General features: G+C 34.9%; 8 protein-coding genes across 8 annotated transcripts; 4 read left to right on the top strand and 4 right to left on the bottom strand.

The window, feature by feature from the left end:
* Positions 1–3528: 3528 nt before the first annotated feature.
* Positions 3529–5945, top strand: RO3G_10108 (uncharacterized protein; the record flags this gene model as incomplete). The annotated part of the gene is made up of 9 exons (XM_067664693.1): positions 3529–3617; positions 3663–3876; positions 3943–4047; positions 4101–4133; positions 4249–4420; positions 4476–4851; positions 4904–5018; positions 5072–5115; positions 5180–5945. 9 exons carry the CDS (start codon positions 3529–3531, stop codon positions 5943–5945), a joined length of 1914 nt encoding a protein of 637 aa, XP_067520794.1.
* Positions 5946–6902: 957 nt separating this feature from the next.
* Positions 6903–7195, bottom strand: RO3G_10107 (uncharacterized protein; the record flags this gene model as incomplete). Its single annotated transcript, XM_067664692.1, has 2 exons — positions 6903–7007; positions 7061–7195. 2 exons carry the CDS (start codon positions 7193–7195, stop codon positions 6903–6905), a joined length of 240 nt encoding a protein of 79 aa, XP_067520793.1.
* Positions 7196–7673: 478 nt separating this feature from the next.
* Positions 7674–9562, top strand: RO3G_10106 (uncharacterized protein; the record flags this gene model as incomplete). Its single annotated transcript, XM_067664691.1, has 2 exons — positions 7674–7750; positions 7816–9562. 2 exons carry the CDS (start codon positions 7674–7676, stop codon positions 9560–9562), a joined length of 1824 nt encoding a protein of 607 aa, XP_067520792.1.
* Positions 9563–10697: 1135 nt separating this feature from the next.
* Positions 10698–11788, top strand: RO3G_10105 (uncharacterized protein; the record flags this gene model as incomplete). Its single annotated transcript, XM_067664690.1, has 2 exons — positions 10698–10720; positions 10813–11788. 2 exons carry the CDS (start codon positions 10698–10700, stop codon positions 11786–11788), a joined length of 999 nt encoding a protein of 332 aa, XP_067520791.1.
* Positions 11789–11890: 102 nt separating this feature from the next.
* Positions 11891–12968, bottom strand: RO3G_10104 (uncharacterized protein; the record flags this gene model as incomplete). Its single annotated transcript, XM_067664689.1, has 5 exons — positions 11891–12392; positions 12445–12578; positions 12634–12677; positions 12742–12810; positions 12866–12968. The coding sequence occupies 5 exons, from the start codon at positions 12966–12968 to the stop codon at positions 11891–11893; spliced, it is 852 nt and encodes a 283-aa protein (XP_067520790.1).
* Positions 12969–13426: 458 nt separating this feature from the next.
* Positions 13427–15306, bottom strand: RO3G_10103 (uncharacterized protein; the record flags this gene model as incomplete). Its single annotated transcript, XM_067664688.1, has 3 exons — positions 13427–14831; positions 14883–15103; positions 15154–15306. 3 exons carry the CDS (start codon positions 15304–15306, stop codon positions 13427–13429), a joined length of 1779 nt encoding a protein of 592 aa, XP_067520789.1.
* A 1073-nt stretch (positions 15307–16379) lies between these two features.
* On the bottom strand, positions 16380–16853 carry RO3G_10102 (uncharacterized protein; the record flags this gene model as incomplete). The annotated part of the gene is made up of 1 exon (XM_067664687.1): positions 16380–16853. The coding sequence occupies one exon, from the start codon at positions 16851–16853 to the stop codon at positions 16380–16382; it is 474 nt and encodes a 157-aa protein (XP_067520788.1).
* Positions 16854–19256: 2403 nt separating this feature from the next.
* RO3G_10101 (uncharacterized protein) lies at positions 19257–19885 on the top strand (the record flags this gene model as incomplete). The annotated part of the gene is made up of 2 exons (XM_067664686.1): positions 19257–19308; positions 19548–19885. 2 exons carry the CDS (start codon positions 19257–19259, stop codon positions 19883–19885), a joined length of 390 nt encoding a protein of 129 aa, XP_067520787.1.
* Between the last annotated feature and the right edge of the window lie 1254 nt (positions 19886–21139).

The raw sequence follows: 21139 nt of genomic DNA, 5'->3' as shown, positions 1-21139 counted from the left end.
GGCAATTTTTGTCGATGACATCCTTTGTAGACAGAAAGCCGATAAAAACCCATTTTTAATTTTTATTTTTGAGATGTCTCTTCGATTTAACTTTGCCAAATATTGTCGTGTATTTGTACCAATAGTATAAACAACAATCTACTTTGTAATAGAGCCCTTTTTCAGATCATCTGAAGGTTGGGTCTGTGCAGAGGGAACAAATATATTAGTGATACAGCATCTCTATATGCTGACAGATGAGATTCTTGTATATCTTCCCTTTACCATGGCTAATCGAATATTCACTTTCGAAAAGTTTCCGGACGAATGAATGAATAAAGTTGACAAATAAATAAGCTTTCGATATGTTCTTCACATTCATAATTGCCAACCCAAGCAACAAATAAACAATGGCGCGGATTGCTTTAGCTTCATGTGATGCTCCTGATTTCCATAGGCCTAACAAAATAATAATTATATTTTCATCTTGATTATGGTATTTCAAGTGGCTCAGTTCGAAAATAAAAAAAGAAAGCTCCTAACATATACCCTCATTTTTTATCTTAAAATAGATATCCTGCTTACATCTTGTCCTGTTCTGAGTGGATTTGCCACTAATGCACTGTAATGTGATCTGTAGAGAACGTTCCATATGCACTTCTGCACGTCTTTTTGTGGTAGTGGTCCTTTGCAACAAAAAATATCAAATATTGCTCCATTGTAATAATACAAGCAAAATAAGCAATTATTGTCAATAAATTAGGCCATTTTTTAATTTTCATATTTACAATAAAGCGTTTAATAAAGTTTATCATATTCCCCAGGTTTTTTCATGCAGGCATGCTTAGCAGCAAGTGGATGTGCAGCAACCTACAGCTGATATCTTGTTTGTCGATCATCCAACCGTCTGTATCGTCGCTAAGGAATAGTGATTCCGACTGCCCAAATGTTTCTAATTATTATTTAGGAAGAACTTGCTATTCTTTCAACTTTTCTTGCTCTTCTTCGATTTATTATTATTGCTATAGTAGCAGTAGTAATGGTGGTGATTGTGATTGTTATTGTGATGACACTATCGCTGCTGCCAGTGCAGAAAGTGAAACATTTGTACATCATCAGTAATAATGATATTGTTGCAAGGCAAATTAAGTGTGTAGTGGTAGATGGTTGGTTTAACCTTCGATTTCATTGTATCTTCAAAACTTATTTTGATTCATCTTGTTTATTTTCTATTATGAAAAACATAAATATATCGAATATACCGTGGATTCTAGCTTAATGTACGCTTGAGACATCGTAAACGCATCTGCTGCCTTAGCTTCTTTCCATCAATAAGCTGATTTACTGTTTTAATCTAGACGATCTACTTTATATCAATCAAGATACCTTTCTAGCCTTTTATCTGAAAACGCATATCTCTTCAGCTCTACAAATGATAGATAGTCATTGAAAATATAGTTAAGAGTAGATGTAGAATAAACAAAGAAATCAACAAAATGAAGCATAAAAACTGAAAGGATGATACACATTTGTCTAAATACATCCATTGATCACTTTTAGTTTTTTTATATACAGTGATTTTAAAGCAATATTGATGATTGAGGTATCAATTTTGTTTATTTAAACAGATCAAACTCGCTGATATTTGAAAAATATTATTTCATGTTACAGCTTCAAACTTTGTTCAGGACTCTGAGCCGAGTAAACAAATAAACCTTTTTTTTTCACTGAAAAATGCGATAATAATAAGGTTGGCGAAACGAAAACGAAAGAAATAATAGACACCCCTCCTTGGGTTCAAAGGTGTTTTTGATAAAGCTGCTATTATCCATCCTATATTAAGGGATTTTCAAAAGCTATCCGTATCTTAAAGGTAGGTATATAGAGAGAATAATAAAATTTATTTATTATATATTACTAACAATAAAGGGGGCTTAAGGGCTTTAACCACATATTTCATCTTCGTTTCGTCAAATTTACTATTTATGTTCGGTTTGAAGGAGTGAAAATATGGGAGGATCTTCTACAATGGATCGTCTCTTTTCATGGATGACGTTAAACACTGAAGTTATTGATAAATGATATACATTTAAAATAGACATGAATAAGCAAAATTGTTTTATGTTGTATTCATTGTTAAAGGAATCGACAGCTGTCTTTATAATTCCCCTTTTTCTCTTTCTTTCAGAATAATTATTTTACCAGATAGAGATATGCATATGTTCTTTTCGCTCTTAAATATTGTTAAAATAAATTTATTTCTAATAGCTTGTTGTCTCATAGATAATATGGCTTATTTTGATTAGTTAAACTTTTGTTGACAAATTAATTTGTTCATCATCTTACGCGTTAAAAATATCCTATGTGCAAAGTGTAATATTGCTTTAATAAAATAATGCTTCATTAAAAAAGCAAGCTTTGAATTCAGGAAAAGAAGAAGATGGCGTATATTTTCCCTTTAGAATAGTCCCTATGCATTAAATTGTATTAAAATGCAGTTTCAACCCATAATAATATTCCAAATAATTTTTCATGATTTTATGGGAAATAGAAAAACCTCTACTGAAAACAAAAATATCTGTATATTACTTCTGGATAGCTTATTTTTAGGAGTGTTATGTATTTTTTTTAATCTTTAGATTCTTTCTCACATAAAAATTCCTAAAAGCTGATTTACATGGTCGCGTCTCCTTATTTTATCCTGAAATGAGATTGATACAAAGCATTGGAAAAATTAGAGTCTCTTTTGTGAAGTTATAGCATAATGATTGACTAGCTATAGCTTCTATAAGATTAACTTTATTACTGATACAAATCTGAAAGCATTATGTGTTTTATTGTGCAAAATGTGTTATGACATACCTGATGGAGTTTAATTTGTTTAATTATTTTTTCAAAAAGGAATATAAAGTGTTGAAACATATTTAAAATCCGCTTTTTATCAAATAAAATAAACAGTGTTTGCTTACAGTCTAGCATCAATTGGGCAGATGTGAAGCTTAACTGACTATGAAGGAAGTTTTAGTTTAAATGAGCAAACCACCACAAAAGAACCAGCAAATAAATTAAAAAAAAGTTGTGACTATGTTCCTAGATTAATCGGAAATAGATTTTATCGGACTGTATAATACAAATATGCTTGATTTCTTACCTCTTTTTTCTTCGCTTTTGTTTATATTTTGGCAACAAAACAACTAATAAAAGAAGGCGCCATAGATTATTGATTATAGTATATTCATGTGGCTTTATACATTAGCATAAAAATGTCAATTAATAGCGAATTATTCTTAAATACATTTATCGTAAGTCCTCTTTTCCATATGTCTATTTTTGCGTATTTCTCCTTTTTTTAAACTTCAATATATACAGAATGAGAGACCAAGATATGTATTAGACTCAACACACACACGGCTTGCCTCAGGCATAAAAATAAATGAAGAACTTGCACATTATTTTCGAGATCGGTAATAATCAAGCTATATATCTTGGACTAAAAGATGCACACTGAGCCATTTTTGTGTGTGTATGTTTTTGTATCGGTATTTATATATGTGTAGTGCACAGGTGGAAGAGTTATATGTAAAGAGTTTATTGAAATTGGCAAAGAAGCATTATATATCAAATAAAACGGCATTTGGGTAAATAAAAAAAGTTAAGATAGGGTAACTACTAACATTTTATAGAACGTTTCTTCCAATGTGGGACGCATTGTATCAAGAGCTCTCGACATTGTGTAATATTCATTCAGACTATTCGAAAAAGATAATTGAAAATATTGAACAACCTTTAAGGCAGTGCATGATGAATAATTCAGATTATATGCAAGTTCAATCTATGCAAGAATCATTAAATAAAATTTGTAAAGAATACGACAATTTGGAATTCAAAGTTCAAAAGGTATGAATAGAAGTTAGGAGGGAATTTTTTATTTATTTAAAATCGATGTGCGTTTTACTTTTGTAGCATAAAAAAGCAGGAACAAAAGGTGAATTGAAAGCGGTAGATTATGTTAAACAGCAAGAGAAGAAGCACCATGAATGGTCGAATAGAGCAACTATGTACTTAAAAGTAATATCTGATTTTAAAAAGGCAGCTGTAGCTTATATTTTTACATTTGACAGAGCTATCAGACTGTGGATGAATATCGATGGACTGTAATAAAATCAATTGTGCAAGGCTTCGAAATGCTTCAACAGACTGCACTAGAAAAAAGCCTAGAGGTTAGAAGAGAAGAGGAAGCAGTCTAAAGAAATTAACTATTCATTATAGTTGACAAAAACTACTCTGGCTATTACAAACTCTCTTTCCACAGAAAACGAAATCATGAACTTTTGCTCTAATACATCACATGAATCTGGACAAAATCATGGCCCACTTATCGACTCATCGATGTCTGATGCTAGCTTCAAGCACACATCATTGCCTTTTAAAAAGAAACGACGTAAGAATAAATGTGCAAAAATATGCGAAAAGGGCTAAATTAATATTGGTCCTAGTCTTTTCCTCACTTGGAAGTATACGACGTAAATCTAAGAGCAGTCAACCTGATATCACAGAGCGAAGTATTCAACAACGTTTTGGTCATTCTAGTAGCTTAGTTGATATTCACAGTATGCGTTCTGCTCAAAGTTATGATAACCGTAGACAAAGTAGAGGAATTGAGTCTGCAATGCCACGTCTAAGAAAGGCTGCCAGTTTTGCAGCAGCAACATTGCATCGACAACAACCACAAATGATAAAAAGCACTACTCCTCCCGCAGTAACGGATTCAGAAGGCTACTCCATACCTCCTCCCGATCGAAGTCGTCCTTGGACTATAGAAAAATCTGAATGTTCAGTAGGAGCAGAAGATACAAGCTCGGACAACGGCAGGTAAAAAGAAGCTTTAGATCCAACATGTCTTTATATTAAATGTTTCATGAAGTCTTTTTAGCAGTAATCCTAATAGTCGAATAAGAGTAGATATTAAAAATGAAACCGTGGCAGAAGAAGGAAACATAGATGATGCACTCAATCGAATGGCCACTATATTAAAAGAGGTAACCCTTCCTTTCTTGTTTCAACCTACATCTTTGACATCTTTATATGATAGAAAAACAAGAGTCCAACCAATAAAAGATCAAGAGGGCGTAGAGAGTAAGTAGGATAAAAAACGCATTCTATCAAAAGAGGTGTCGCTTATAAAACGCGATGTTTTTAGAGTGCGCAGCAGTACACAGCTATATTCAGTTGTAGAGCAGCCTGCAGGACCACTTTTACAAGCATCTGAAGAAGCAAATAATGAACAACCAACGATAGACGTCAATATCATTGAAACAGTCAATGTACTTTCAAGATCAAATCAGATTGAGCAGTCTAGTTTAATGGGAGAAGTGTATATCCGATACACTGGTCCTTCTCAAAGTCTATTACCAGTTTGCTTTCAGTTACATCTTCCTCCATTCACAACTCTTAAGCTCACTGAACATGTCAGCCGCGTCTCTGACGATATCTTTCAACTCACATCACTTCATTTAAGAGATGAAACTGTGATAGTAAGATACGAGACAAATCTGGAAAGCTTACCGCTGTTTGTCAAAGCAATGTGGAAATGCGAGGTAGATAAGAGCCGACTACTAATCAAATATCAAAAGCAACCAAATCGGCTGCAAAACGTGGCATTCATGACTTCAATCACGGGCGACGTCCAACATGCATCAAGTATCCCTTCAGGTGAATTGAATTTAGCTCATCAGCGTATCAAATGGGACATTGGTACATTGGAAAATGAAGAGATCTCAATCATCAAAGCACAGTTCGACACAAAAGAACAAGGGACTCCGCAACCGATTGTAGTTCGATTTGATGGTAACGATTTATTATCAAGCATGCAGGTGAATCGAGGAAATGATTCAAATGTACTTTGGGTGAATATTAGGGATATAAAAAAGCAAGTCAAGAGTGGTAAATACATTATCGTTCAATAAAATCAAGTTTTTACAAAATGATAATATAACCAAAAATCAAGCTTGTTCAATATGGGATCTAATGGTGTTTGATTTGTTAGATAAGCAAAAATGACCAAAAAGAGGTGATAAAAGAGAAAGATCCAGGCGATATATGAGATGAATTGGATGAATGGATTAAGAAATATGGAATGAGCTGAATGAATGTGGGATTTGATATCATTTGTAATTTGATGATGCTGGTCTAATTGGTTAGATAAATATCGTATTTGAGTTTCGCTTGCTTCGGCCTGTTGCTTAAATATATCGCGTTCTCTTTTTGTTTGATTTAGTTTTTCAATATATTCTGCTTCTAATTCGTTTTGATCTTTGCCCTATAAAATTCAAATTAAAATCCTTATTCGATTTGACGTATTTATGAGTGTACATTTGAATAAAAGTGATTTAATCCACTTCTTGCTTCATCCAAGTCAAACTTTTTGTTTATCAATAATTTCCATAAGCTTTATATTCTCATCAACTACTTGTCTTAATTCCAATTCCTTATTTTTTGTACTTTCTTTAATTTGGTTCAATTCTTTTTCTGTCTGTTTTAATCTCTCTTGTAACTTTGTTACTTCTTCTTCCTTTTTTATTAATTTCTTTGAACATGTACTATGCTTTTCTTCAATATTTTTTGCATTGTTTTGAAGCTAAAAATGTCATGTCTCAGTAATAATAATAATGATCTAAAGTGAATGTGTAGTCTTACTTCAGCTATTTTGTCCAGTCGTTCTCTTTCTTTTTGCAAGTGTTCGCTTGTTAGCGATTTCTGCCTTTCTTTTTCAATGTTCAAATATTGTATCTTTGTTTCTAACTGAGAAATACGTTCCAAATGCACTTTCGCCATTTCTTGTATTTTATTATCATTTTCTTTGAGCTGTAATAATAAATCTGATTTATCCTTTTTTAACCTTCTTACTTCCTTTTCATATATCATTAGTTTAAAGCAAAGATTAAAAAAAAGGACTTTTCGTATTGTTTTACCTCTAAATGATGAATTGATTCATAAGGTGGTACTCTTCTATCATCTTCCATGATGTCCTATATTGTATTTGGTAAATATACTTTTCCCTCTGTTTATTAGTTTTTTTTACATCAAAGTGTGGCTCTGGATGGTGTACACTTTCTCCGTCATAATAATTAATTGTATTAGCTCTCATAGAAGCTGAAATACTCATTTGTGGTGTGATTTCTACTTCTTGTATATCTGAATCAGTGTATCGAACCATACTGATCAATCGTACAAAATCTTGAGGCGTCATTTCCATTTCAGGATTATTCAAACAATAAGGCTCCAAGGCATCGATCTCTTCCTGTGTTAGCATGTAGTGATTCTCATGTACGTTTATAACCGATAACAGTTGCCACCACTCTTCAGCAGGAGCCGTTCCTCTGTCTCGTCTGGGTGTGCATTGAAAAACTGTATTCATATAGGTTTCAAGTACATTGTCTGACATGCGGGCCTAAAGAACATGCTTTATGAATCTGCTATTACATGTTAAAGTAATTCTATGTGTGTATATTTACTGGGGGTAAAGAAGCGCTTTTTAACATAATAAAGAAGGTATCTAACGACTTTAAAAAAAAAACAATGAAGAAAGAAAAATGAACGCGCTTAAAAAATATCCTTTTTAGGATTTTCGTGTGAAAATTATCTTTTTTTGCTTTTTTCCCTCCATCCCCTCACTCTTCTAATCTTACATTACAATGAATACAACTACAGAACAAAGCCTTTCTAATCCACCCATTAAAAGAAGAACCCGTATGCCTTTATCTTGTCAAAGGTAAACCGGAAACTTTTTTTATAAACCACTTTTAAACAAAAACTTCCCTTTCTGTTTGTTTGCAGATGCCGAAGACATCGTTCAAAATGTTCAAGATCAAGGCCGACTTGTGAACAGTGTGCTATAGCCAATGTAGATTGTGTGTATTTGGAAGTACCAGGCGACTTGGAGAGCACAGCATTAAGAGATCGTTTTGCTGGTCTTGAAAACCAAATTCACTCGGTTATCAATGAATTTGGACGACTTGAACACCTTTTTCACGCTGTCAGTCAATCCCATGAAATTATTCACACGAATTCACTCCAACGCTGGAAAATCTATCATTCGGAAGCTGGACTCTCGATTGATACACATATGTTTCACATGACTGATATATACTCTACTCTACTACAGTTTGGTCAAGATAACACCATTTTATACCCACAGCCTGAAAAAAAACCTGTTTGGTTGATTAGAAATCATTCAATATTCCCTAACGTTAGATTAAGTCATTTTACTAGTCTAAGGCCTAATGTTCATGACGGTGAAGACGATGATGATGGTATCAACACAGGTTTACAGCTACTAGAAGAAGTTGAGGAAGAAGAGACATGTATACCAAGTCCATTGTCAACTACATTGGTAAACCGACTGCTGATACTTTATAAGACCTGTTTGCTATATGGAGCTGTTGAGCCCTTTGATAGCTTATTTTCAGTCATCTTATCTGAGCCTGACCCTGCATCCTTGCCATCCGCATTTCAACTGCTCTATGCATCCATCATATGCCATATGCTGCCTCACGCCTTCTACTGGCATCCGGAGATTTTTGATGATACGATGGACGAAGCGAGTTGTACACAGATATCAGTTCAATATTACAAATGGGCCAAACGGCTCTTATCAAGCATCTACTTTGACTTGCCTTGTTTGATGACTTGTCAAGCGATTTGTAACCTTGTTCTGTATCATATTGAAAATGGAAATACATCAGTTGTCTATCTCTATTCAGGTATGGCCGTTCGTATGGCACTCTCTTTACAGCTCTATCGAGAGGATGCGCTAGATGTTATTGCTGAAAATCAAGCAGCCATGTTTCCGCAGAAGCCTGATGTTGAGGTTGTTAAGGAATATGCAAGATCCCTGCTTTGGTTTATGTATTTCTTGGATACCGCTTCCTCACACTATCACAATAAACCCTATGAAATTCACTTGGACGATCATGTGAGTACGACGACTTATTTCAAACGCGGGCTCTTTGATCGTCAATCGTTCTTTCAATGGACTGAATTCCACACCTGTCAGATCACAAGAGACATTCGTCGAACCATCTTTACTCATCCAGAGGAAGCTCAGACAAGCTATGAAGCAATCGAAAGGATAGAGAAACGATTATTACAATTTCAAAAGGAGCTGCCAACCTTGTCAGAGGTAGCAAATACAAATGATGTATGGTACCAGAGATCTGCTTTTAAACAGTGGATTAGACATCACGGACACTGGATCTTGATCCATCAAAGTTATTTACCTACACCCATGTCTCTCCAAAGATGTACTGCTGCTGCATTTGCCCTTGTAGAACTCTTTGATGCTTGGATTGTTCAAGTAGATTGCTATTTCAGGCCCTGTGTACACGAGTTGAAACAAGCCTGTGAGATCTTGCTCTATCATGTCGATCAAGATACGCCTATCAAAACAAAAGCACTCGAAGGTTTAGTGAGGTTGATCAAGGTTTTACTGAGAACTCCTGTAGGTGAGATTGCGAGATCAAGACCTTTTGTACAACGTGTGTTGAAGGCTATTCAGAGAAATGATCCTTCCTTGTTTGCTTGATGATTTGTAGAAAAAAGTTATTTATTAAAAAGCTTTTCGTGATTTTTATTTTCTATGTTGTTTACACTTTGTTACTAAGAAGGTTTATAGGATGATTTAAAGGAATCGCATTTGAGAAAAGTAAAGATAAATACGACTGGGATAACAAGCATTGCTTCATTCTTCTTTTTTAGATTTGTAGAAAAAGAAAGAAAGAAAGGAAAGGTCTTTGTTCTACCCTTTTGACTTAAAATACCGCCCTAAGTCCTGATAGCCAGAGGATCGTTCAAGACAAACATGGATTCTTTTGCATGCTTTGTCCTACTTTCTTACCTTTTCCTTTCTTGTAAGAAATTAACTGTTAAAATATCCTTTTACAAAGTGTTTTGCTTACATCTGAATGCTCATTTAAAAGGAGATATAATTTGGTAAATGCAGCTTGTGAAGCGATCCCCTATTGACATCATTTCGTCAATTTTCTCTATTCCTTCTCTTTTTTCCTTTTCTCCTTTTTTCCTTTTTTAATCTTTTATCGTACCAGTTATTTTCAATCCTAGAAAGCCAAAGCGGTTTAATTGACTTAGGCTTATATAAGACATATAAATCAAACGACACAGGCGTGAAGCAACATCGTTTTCTAATTTTATAAACATCCTTTCAACTTCTTTATCATTTTTGATTTTATTTCACTGGTAAGTATCTTTTTATCCATAGCTGATCAGACCATGATAATCTACATATCCAAAAAGTCTTTGCTATTTTTGATTGGCAGCGATATTCAACACTGACAAGACAACTACTTACCAGCCATAAAAGAGGCAAATATTACATATGTATCATTATTCATGCTCACTACAACTCATGTTGCAAAATGTTTGGACTAGTTCATCGTTGTTCTAAAGAATATTTTATTAGATAGCAACCAAAAATCCTCTTTCCAACTTTTATCCTTTTTCAGCAATTTTAGTACTAGCCTTTCTTTCTTTTGTAGTTATGTTTCTGATCGTGCTTGTCATTTGAGGACCTGAAGGCAATTATTGACATATTGTCACTGAACGTCCCAAAATTTCCCCCATCGGCATACTCTTCAACCCTGAGAGAGTGTACGGAATATATGGATCACTCAACAAATACAAGTTGAAACCTATCGTTCCTGATGACCTACTATCTTTTCATAATGTAAAAAACTCAACTCTGTTGCTTTAAAGTTTTTTTTTTAGAAAAAGCCAAGTTTTCTCCGCTGTTTTGTTTTTTTTTCTAAAAAAAAACAGTTTGATGGAAACAAATCAAGAAGAGGAAAACAAAGAATCAACACCCAAAGAAAAGGAGCAGTGGACCTTTGATGATTTCTTTGGGATTTATGTAATGCACGGTGAAAAGCGTGTCATGTATCACAATGGAGAACAGTGGATCTGTGGAGATTATGACAGCTTTTACACTACAGCTGCCACCACTAATAGCAGCACACATTCTATTCGACTTGTCGTTCAATCCTGTCCTTTTTTTAAGCCAGGGCAAGTGGTGCTAGTAGACGAGAATGGGTTGACAATAGGCCGCGATCGGTCGTGGGATCGTCGTCTGCGTTTACCAGAAATGGCAGTAAGCAAATATCACTGCATGGTTTTCTTGAATCCTACAACACAACAATTTTACATTGTTGACGTAGGATCTCAGCATGGCACTATTGTCAATGGAAAGAGGCTGTCTAAGACTAAACAAAGCAGCTTGCCACAATTGCTTCATCACTTGGATGACATCGAGATTGGATCGACTATATTGCAAGTTCATTTACATCCAACTGGCCCCTGCAAAGAATGTTTAACCCAAGTCTTTATTGACGTGTCTTCTGGAAAGAAAGAAAAAAGAAAGCCGAGTGGAATGCAAGATTTAGCAACCAATAAACGGGATTGGATGAGATACTATAAGGAATGTTATGATCTTGGTAGTACACAACAAGTCAATGACGAATATGTAGATCGTGCAGAATTAAGGAGACAAACAACAGTAGATGCCACACCTATACCCAAGCCTCAAATTGCTACTCCCCCTGTCTCAGTTTCGTCGCCTGTACCTCATCTTCCAGTTTCGTCATCTCCTCAAACTGCAGTCAAAGGCATCGGCAGTGACATGTTGAAAAAGTTGGGTTGGCAAGAAGGACAAAGTCTAGGTAAAAATCAGACAGGCATCACAGAACCTATTCAACTTGCTACACAAAAAGATCGAGCAGGCTTAGGGATGAAGAAATAATCCCCCCTTTTTTTGAAAAAAAAAAAAAAAAAAAAGTTTTATTATATTACTACACAGACACGAACACACAAACAACAATGGATTTGTTTTTTGTTTTTTTTTTTAATCTTGGATATGGAAGGTCTTTGATTGAAAGGTACAGATTTCATTAGAATGTTTTGAAGTAACATAAAGCTTATAACGATAGTCTGCTTCAGGGTTGATATTTTCCAATTTGAGATGATCTTTAAGTGTAAAAGAATTTTGGATGGGTTCATTGCCAGTCCAAGCAACGCCTCTAAATTTATCTCCTTCGAACAATTCAACTTTAATCAAGGAATCTGTTTGCGAAGCACTGTCACGAAGGGCTTGAATATGAATATGATGACCGACGTTAAATGTACTGCCCTTTTTAGGGTAGTCAACAGATAGACCAAAGCAACCTTTATAATGTTCAGGATGATAAATGTTATCATCATCAATGGATTCGGTATATTCAGTATCTCCAGCAGCGTTGGTATGAGATCCAGAGGTAACCTTGAAGGTATGGGATGTTTCTATACAGTCAGGACCATGTGTATCTTTGTCGCCATTTGGGTCCTTGACTAAGTTTGTTACCCAAACACTATCAATGAAATGATTAATACCTTGTTTGGTTTTTTTTAAAAAAAAATTACCGATAGTAATAAAGACCTGCTGATACACTATTAGGAATTGTATCTTTGAGAGAAGCAGTAGTCTGTAAATCATAACTGCCTGCCCAGATATTTTGAATATATTTAGCGTTTCCATCAGAGTCCACAGAGAACAACTATGAATATTATTTTAGAAATGTTTACAACGAAATGATGTTTTTGTTGTATTACATCAAGACCGGTGATTGTCTTTTTACGTTCATCAGGTTTTCTGGCTAAATGAAGGGGGGGGGGTTGGATCAGTTTATTTATGGTAATCAAGGGATAGTGTATACTTACTAACAGTGACCTTGGTTTCCTCACCAGCAACTACAATAGTTTCACCAGTAGGAAATGAAACACCAAGACCTAAGATAAAATATTATTTTCTGATGTTGTTAAAAATTTGGTTCATCAACTCTACCATCACACCAAGTCTTCATAGCGTCACTGTATGAGTCAGCTGCATTCAGAGGAACAACGGTTGCTAAAACAATCGCAGAAATGGCGGCAACAGAGAATTTCATTATACTTTAAGAAGAAAGAGGTTAAGAAAAGAAAAAGAGAAAAAAAGAAGGTCGATCTTTTTAAGTTAAGGATAGTAGGAGGATTAAGGGCACTACACAGTCTAAAAATAAGCATCAATTAACATACCGAAGCGTTTTTACCTGTTTGCTTTGTTTCCTTCCTCCCCCCCCTTCAAACCATAATCTAACGACCTATCGTATTCTCGAGATACAATTTGCCCTTAAAAAGAAAATACGGAGTCTCGAATGTATAAGCTTGAAATTTTATGCTTTACAAAATAAACAAAGCCTTGACTATAAAAAGGAAAGAAAACATCAACACTTGCAACTAACTAAAAAAAAAAAAAAAAAAAAAAAAAAGGTAAAATAAAATAAAATAAAAAAAAATAGTATTTAGATTTAGTCTTTTTAAATGATGAGCTATTTTTTATTTTTTGTTTGTTGTGATGCATATACAATTAATATTTAAAATATCTATCGTTGGCTCTAGTTTCCATACTAAACATGGATCCATCTTCTAATCCAATGACGACTCTTGGATCTCTTGGGTTTTCTTTGACTGCTTCAGAGTGTGCTCTATACGCATCATCATCATCCTCTTGCTCTTCAAACTCATACTCGCCTTGATGCCAATTAAACTCCTTTCCTTGTATTTTTGCAATGATGTATTGAATCCACATGGGTACAAATGACCTGCTAAGCACTGCAGTCCACCAATCCTCACGCTGAGAGTAATCAGGACGGATGCGTCCACCAGAACCTTTGTCAATGATATAAACCAATCCATTGAGGGCAATGTAAGCACAGATACCACCAATGACACCATAAGCAATTGAATAAGTAAAGGGCATGACAGTAATGGTGATGAAGGCCGGAATGGCATCACCAGGATAATCCCAATTGATATTACGTACACTGGATGTCATCATCGAACCTACCAAGATGAGAGCGGGGCCCGTTGACCAAGGTGGGAAACTAGCAAAGATGGGCGAAAAAAAGATGGAAATAAAAAAGCCAAATGCGACCGTGATCGCAGTGATACCTGTTCTGCCACCTTCAGCAATACCAGCGCCTGATTCAACAAAGGCAGTACAAGAAGAAGTGCCAAAGCAAGACCCAATGGATACACAACAAGCATCCGCCATAAAGGCCCAGGTGGAATGTTCAAAGTCGCCTGCTGTATCCGTAAATCCACCATAGCGTGCCATAGAATACATGGTACCTGTGGTATCCAAAATATCAACATACAAAAAGGTAATCAAAGCAATCCAAATCTCCTTGGATGTCATGTCAAAGTCAAATTGTCCCATGACATTCTTCAGATCGTGTATCGTGGCTACTTTTTTGAAATAATCAAACATTTGATTTCCAGCTTCTGTGTAAGGGAAATAAGTGATGGGACTATTACGAGGCCAGGAGGTGATGGCGATCACAATGATACCAATCAAGATGGCACCTTGAACGCGAAACATGATGAGGAGACCCATGATGATCAAACCAAGTAAGCCCATGTACATGGTTGGAGAAGTCATATGTCCTGCAACACAAGCACCATGTTCATCTAAAGCTGAAGCAGGACAGCCGCCTAAGGTGACAAGTGTTGAATAATCCAGTCCGACTAAGCCAATACCTGCTGAAGATTGTAAACCGATGAAACACAGATAGAGACCGATACCACATCCCATAGCCACCTTGATGCTCATTGGGATCACACGGGCAAACCACTGTCGGACACCAAATAGAGAAAGAATGAAAAAGATGATGCCTTCGATAAAGACAGCAGCCAGTGCGGTTTGATAAGAAACTTTACCAGAGCCATGGTATCCAACGATCGTGTAAGTAAAATACGCATTCAATCCCATACTAATTTTTAGCATTAATTTTGGTTATTGAACTAGATGACTTCTATTGTACCCAGGTGCCATACCCAGTGGCAAATTAGCAAATACACCAATCATAATACTAGAAATCATTGCACAAATAGAAGTAGCTATAATCAAGTCAAGTCTGAAATTATAAAGGCATTGGAGGTAAGCAGGATCATTATCGCAGGTTGGGTCAGTTGGAGTACTGTTACAGACACATGTTCCACCACTTTCTGAAATAATTGTAGCATTCACAGAGATGATATAAGCCTATGTTAAATCATGTTTGAATATACCTTTTGAATATCCTCTATTTTTACCATTGCAAAGAATACAGTAACTCCAGCACGTAATTCGGTTGTAAATCTTGTTCCTTTTCTTTCTCTTCTATGTCCTGAATATTCTAATTGAAAGTATCTTCCAATGATAGATCGAGCCACTCGAGCATCTAATTTATCAACCCAATTTGTCATTTGGTATTATTTAAACAATCACAGCCATACGTTGAAGTTTTTTTTAAAAAGAAAAAAGTTTTTTTTTCCTCTCTTTTAATCCATTGAAATATAAACTACCGTATCACCGTCACATTGAACACATCAAACAATTGTCTCTTTTCGTCTTTTAATAATTGTCTGAGGCCGAATTACTGTGCTAGATCTATGCATGTTGACGCATAGATCGCATGTATTAATGGTAATAGTTTAACCTAGGATGGGAGCATATTTTGATCATTGAATATCATCAACAAGTAGGAAAGTCTATGATCAACCCTAAATAATTTTTTTTTAATTCATAAAAATAGCTATACAAATTAAATAGTCTGTTTTGATTACCTGGTTTTCTTTCTTTTCTTTTAAAAAAAGAATGGCGGTATTCTGTGTAACTTGAGTTAAATACAAGATCACAAAGAATATTTTGGTCAAAGAGAATATAAAAGTATTAAAGATGGATAGTAAAGAATATGCTGTTTCAATTCATATCTGATTGATTTATTTTTGTGAGATCCATTGAATTATTATTTCTCGACAAAAAAAGAAAATTTCAGCAAGTGTAGTACTCAATGTTCCTTATCAATTGTATCCCGAATCGATTTGAACGGAGACAATAAAGGCTGATCCACTGTTATACAGCTCAGGGTTTCAGCTAAATTTATAGCATCAACAAAAACCCTTCTTCAGGTCACAGCCACCAGTTTGATTTTTGATTCTGCCACGTCAGGAGCCACCATGTAATTTTTAGGTAGAAGTTTTTCAGGTTACAGTGCGTCCACCCTCAATTGGACACTTTTTTGAACTTCATTTGGTCATTTTTTCAAAATTCACTTGGTCACTTTTTTTTTTGAAAATCAGTTGGTCGAAAATTATTTATTATGATTGTATTGATGTTATATAGCGACCTTAAGATAGTTATCAAATTGATTTACTGAATGTTGAATAAATCCTCTGAGATGTTCAACAGGTACAGCTTCACTTGCTTCAATTATGCGCGTAGTAAGCGACTCTACATCACTAAGCTTACTACACTTTACTTTTCCTTTTACAACAGCCTAGGATCGTTCGATTGGATTAAGTTCAGGCGAGTAAGGAGGGAGGTACACTGGGGTATAACCTCTGTTAATGATCATAGGATCAATTACTTTGGGGATGTGGATGGGAGCATTATCCATGACAATGAAATAACCTCTCATTTCAGGAAACCCATCCATAATATCCATAGTATCGTTTAAAAAATGAAGATAATGGCCATCTTTGGTACCTTTAGGAACAGATAACCTATCCTGAGGCGTCTTCCTCTTCGTAGCTCCTACTACTTTTTTCCTCTTAACATTTCTAGACTCTCTCATGTTTAAGTTAACAACGCCAATGGCCGAGATAGCACCAATAACAGTGTGAGTGACTCCTCTAGCTGAAGGTGTTTTGACAACGGCTTGGGTGCCACGTTTAGACCATCCACGACTACGACGCTTATTGATATCAAATACAGATTCATCAACAAAGATACAATTTTTCAGGTAATCCATGTTATCATTGTTAACCCAGTAAGCACGAGCTTAAAGAGTTCCTTCTTTGCTTCTACCAAGAGGATGACGGCTTACAATTTTGATGCTTAAGTTGCACTCTTCGCTCATAAACTCGGCTACTCTTGATTTCTTAATTTCTAGACCAGCAAAGTTCGCAGTCAAACTCTCTACTACGTCCTGAATAGTTGCAGAAGCATCCTCATCAAAAAAATTTACCAGATGGGTCTTATGATTTTCATTAAGCTGACTAACAGGCGTATTGGAACCAAGACTTGATTTTTTTTACAGAAATTGTTTTAGTTAATAAACATCATATCATCAAGTTCTGTATTTTGTTACAACTGTTGTTACCTACCCATCAGATTGTTGAGACTCATACAGTCCGGCTGGTGGATATTGTCGGTTACAAAAAAAGTAATTGTCGGCCACAAAAAGATCAAATTGGCGTTTGCAAAAAATCAAATTGGCCTTGATCCGGAGAAGCTTGTTCAAAGCAATATTTTTAAAGCCATGTCTACGATGAATGTCCTATCTTCTATTGTCGAGGGATAAGATTTAATTTGTCGGTTAATACAAAGATACGTAACTAGAGTATATTGGTATCTCAATGTTTCAATTCTTAGTACGGTAACATTGCTTGAGAAAAGGCATGGAATATTTAGGTACTGAATGTAAAACTGTGCTACTTTTTTTCTTTTAAACAAACAAGTTTTTTTAATGTTTTTTTTTTTTACCAGCGTCTCATATCTTGATTTTGGTTAATCATATTTGGTTATAGTTATACGAGCTGCAAAGGGAAGTAAAAAAAAAGTCTTTTCTTCATTCACCATGACTTCCAATCACCTTGAAAATACCAACGTGGGCGAATGGTCCTTTGAATCTGCATTTCAAGGAATCGAACAAGATAAACCATACCCATCTGCACGCAATGTTGTATGACAGTTTTTAAAAAGCACAATCTCTTGAACTGCTGAAGGTAAATACATTTTTTCAAAAATAATTTATCCATCCCTAACTGTTACAAAAAACCGTGTTAAGTCAATCCTCATAACAAAGCGTAGAAAGAAATAACAGCAAAATGCCAGAAATACTACTATAAATAACGCAGGGTTTTTTTATTAACAAATCAAAAGTAAATTATGTTTATAAGGAAGTAATGCTAATTAAATACTCTATTTTAAATACTAACACAACGCTCAACAAATGATTTATGTTTGTTATATTAAATAGCTGTCTCATTGAAAAGAAAAGGAACCGATAATAGAAACCCTATGATCTTTCATTTTAAATTGTACCGTATTCAAGACAAAAGGGATAAAAACTGAATAGTAATTAGAAATAATGAATAGAGAAAAATAGATGTGGCTATCAAGCTTTAATGGTAAAACTTACTAAGAGTTATACTATGTTTCTTTAATCTTAAATAATAAAGATGTTTTCATTATTCAAGTAACGATAAAATACTGTAACTATTTCACCAGAGTGTTCAATAAAATAGTCTTTCTTTAATTAAAAGTAGAGTTAAGTAAAAAAAAGGGGGGGGTGATGGATGACACTTGTACAAAGTTACCATTTTTGTAAAGAGATCACTCTTGATAAGAGTTTCGCGTTTTAAAATAAAGAACGACCATAAAAAAACCTTAAGCTCCAATTCTATCTTTTTGTTTTCCTAACAGCAAACCCAACAGTCCCTATTAAAGTATTAAATTCAATCGGTCGGAACTAAATATTTAATACCTTTTGTGAGGATGTCACTTTGTGGTCCCTTTTAACTCGTACCCTATTAAAATTTCAACACTATATTTTTTAAAATTGACATGAGCTCTGGCGATGTTTACGCAGCTGTAGCAGAACGATTCAGCAAATTTAAACAATTCCAAAACGTAGCAAATTAGTACCTTCTTGCTTTGAAAGGCTTTAATCTTGAATATGACGAAGAAACCCACTATGTCAGGTCATTTTGTGGTCATAAAGTTGTCAACCAAGATCGCAGTGGGGATCATCTTCGTCTCATTGCAGATGGTTGCTTGTAATCACCAACCTACGACAAAAAAACTTTTTGCTACTGCTTCAGAATGCGCCGAAGCGTGTTTATTGGTATTATTAAAGTCATTTAACTTAAGGATTACCGCTTTCTTCAGTATAAGCACAAGACTATTAGCAAAGCTAGATTTTTATCTTACCAGAAAATGGTAGCTGCCACCCACCAGGTAGCTTGTGAATACGGATATCACTCTGTGCACTTCAAAACCCATGATTACTCTGCCGACTGTGTAGATGAATATTTTCGTATGTCAGAAAATTCTGCGATGTAGTCGAAGTTGTTTTGCAATGCTTATCATGGTAAAATTCAGCTTTATTTAAACTAAAAATGCAATCATCCATCAACTTATTGCATGCTCAATGTATAGAGAACTCAACTGGATGTATTCTGAGGTGACATATAAGCGAAAAAGTTAAAGATCCATCATTAACATGATTTACATATAGCATTACACAAAAGATAATAGGTCTGATAATTCCTATTAACGTTAATACCTTTGGGCGGAATTTTAAGACCTATTAACTTTAATAGGGCCGCTAATAGGGTCCGTTGGGTGACAACTTCTTGATTTCAGGGTATTAGAGTTAATTTAATAGGGACCGTTGGGTTTGCTCTAAGGGACATAGTTGTAGAACTATCAGATTTAATAGAGAACAACTATAACGGAAAAAGCCTGAACGTATACAAAGGTGATTGGAAAAGAAAGATCAAGGCTGTTGCTAAGGCGATGACTTACAGACTTCTTGAAGCGAACAAAGATTGTTTTGATACGTTGAACTTTGAAAATCCTGAATGTTCATCAACCAGTAAATCAACCAACTCGAATTACAAATTGACCAAACTAGAAAAAGAGCATGTTATCGATCTGTACAATAGCATTCCCACTTTTGGCAATTGGAAGTTGTCTACAGGAAAGGTTGTTGACGATCAAATGAAAAAATTAACTGAAGTCAATATACGAACACCCAGTACACTCGCTGATACTTGATCCAGATGATTTTATTTGGAAGCAGTATTTCACAGTAGCAGAGTTAAATGAAATCAGACAGCATAGAGCACCACAATTGCCCAGTATTCCTGATGATCTTAAAGAATACTTGAATACAGTAGCCGCTACATTTAAGGGTGGCCAAAATTTTTGGAATATCCACCCTTAAATAGAACATACCCTTAAATCGAAATTCGTAGCTGTTAAAAAATTGAAATCACTTAATATGCATTGTAGCTGCATTATAGATATGTTTGTACAACATGTTTCCACATAGGCCATTGTCAGTTGGTATAGATTTGGTAATTGTGTAAGGACATTAACAAATCAAAACTTGCTTAAGACTTGATCAAAGTTGCTGGAAGTATAATATACGAATCGTAGGCTCAAAATAATTTTGACAAGAATAAATATGACATAACAAAATTTATTTTCTTTGATTAGATTCTATCTATAAAAAAAATGTCTAATAATAAACGTGTACGCCTTTCTTTCTCAAAAAATTGAGCTTTTGGATCAAAATGCTACTGATCGTCTTAATCAAACAGAATTAAGTGAATGGGCTATGAAGAAATTCAATTTAGATCAACCACTTGCACAACAGACTATATCAAACATGCTCAAAAATGCTGAAACGTTATATAGTAATATCAATGTTGTCAATAATGGCAAAAGTCTAAAAACAACACGCTATCCTCAAATTGATGAAGACCTATTGCTTGAGTGGAGGATAGAATTCTTGAAAATGAAATTTCATTTTTTTCTGGATGGCTCACCAAACTTTTTAAGCGAATTGAAGTAAATATAGGCTAATGCATGGTGAAAGTGCCTCAGTAGATATCTCTTCTGTAAACATTCAGAACGAATTGAGGAAGATGGAAGAACTTCTTGGGCCATGTGATCCCGCAGATATCATGAATTTTGATGAAACAGGTTTATATTACCAGCAACCACCAAGAAGAACCATATATTCCGAGTCGCTTGGTAGCCTAAAAAAAGTAAAACTCGTCTGACAGTTGGGTTGCTCTGTAACTCGGATGGGACTTACACAAAGGGCAACCAATTGTTATCGCACAAGACAAGAGCCCTAAATGCTTTAAAGCAAGAGCTAATTTGTTATTCATGACCGCAATTGGAAAAAAAACATGAGATTGAATACCATTATTCTACTAATGCTTGGATGACAACATACGTGAAAAAGTTAAATGTTTCCTTTGGAAGACAGAATCGAAAAATTGCTCTTCTTTTGGATAA

Source organism: Rhizopus delemar, genomic scaffold, assembly GCF_000149305.1.
Source record: "Rhizopus delemar RA 99-880 supercont3.7 genomic scaffold, whole genome shotgun sequence".
Classification (NCBI taxonomy): domain Eukaryota; kingdom Fungi; phylum Mucoromycota; class Mucoromycetes; order Mucorales; family Rhizopodaceae; genus Rhizopus; species Rhizopus delemar.
The sequence above is the reverse complement of the archived record's forward strand: the minus strand, read 5'-3'. Positions and strand labels throughout refer to the sequence as shown.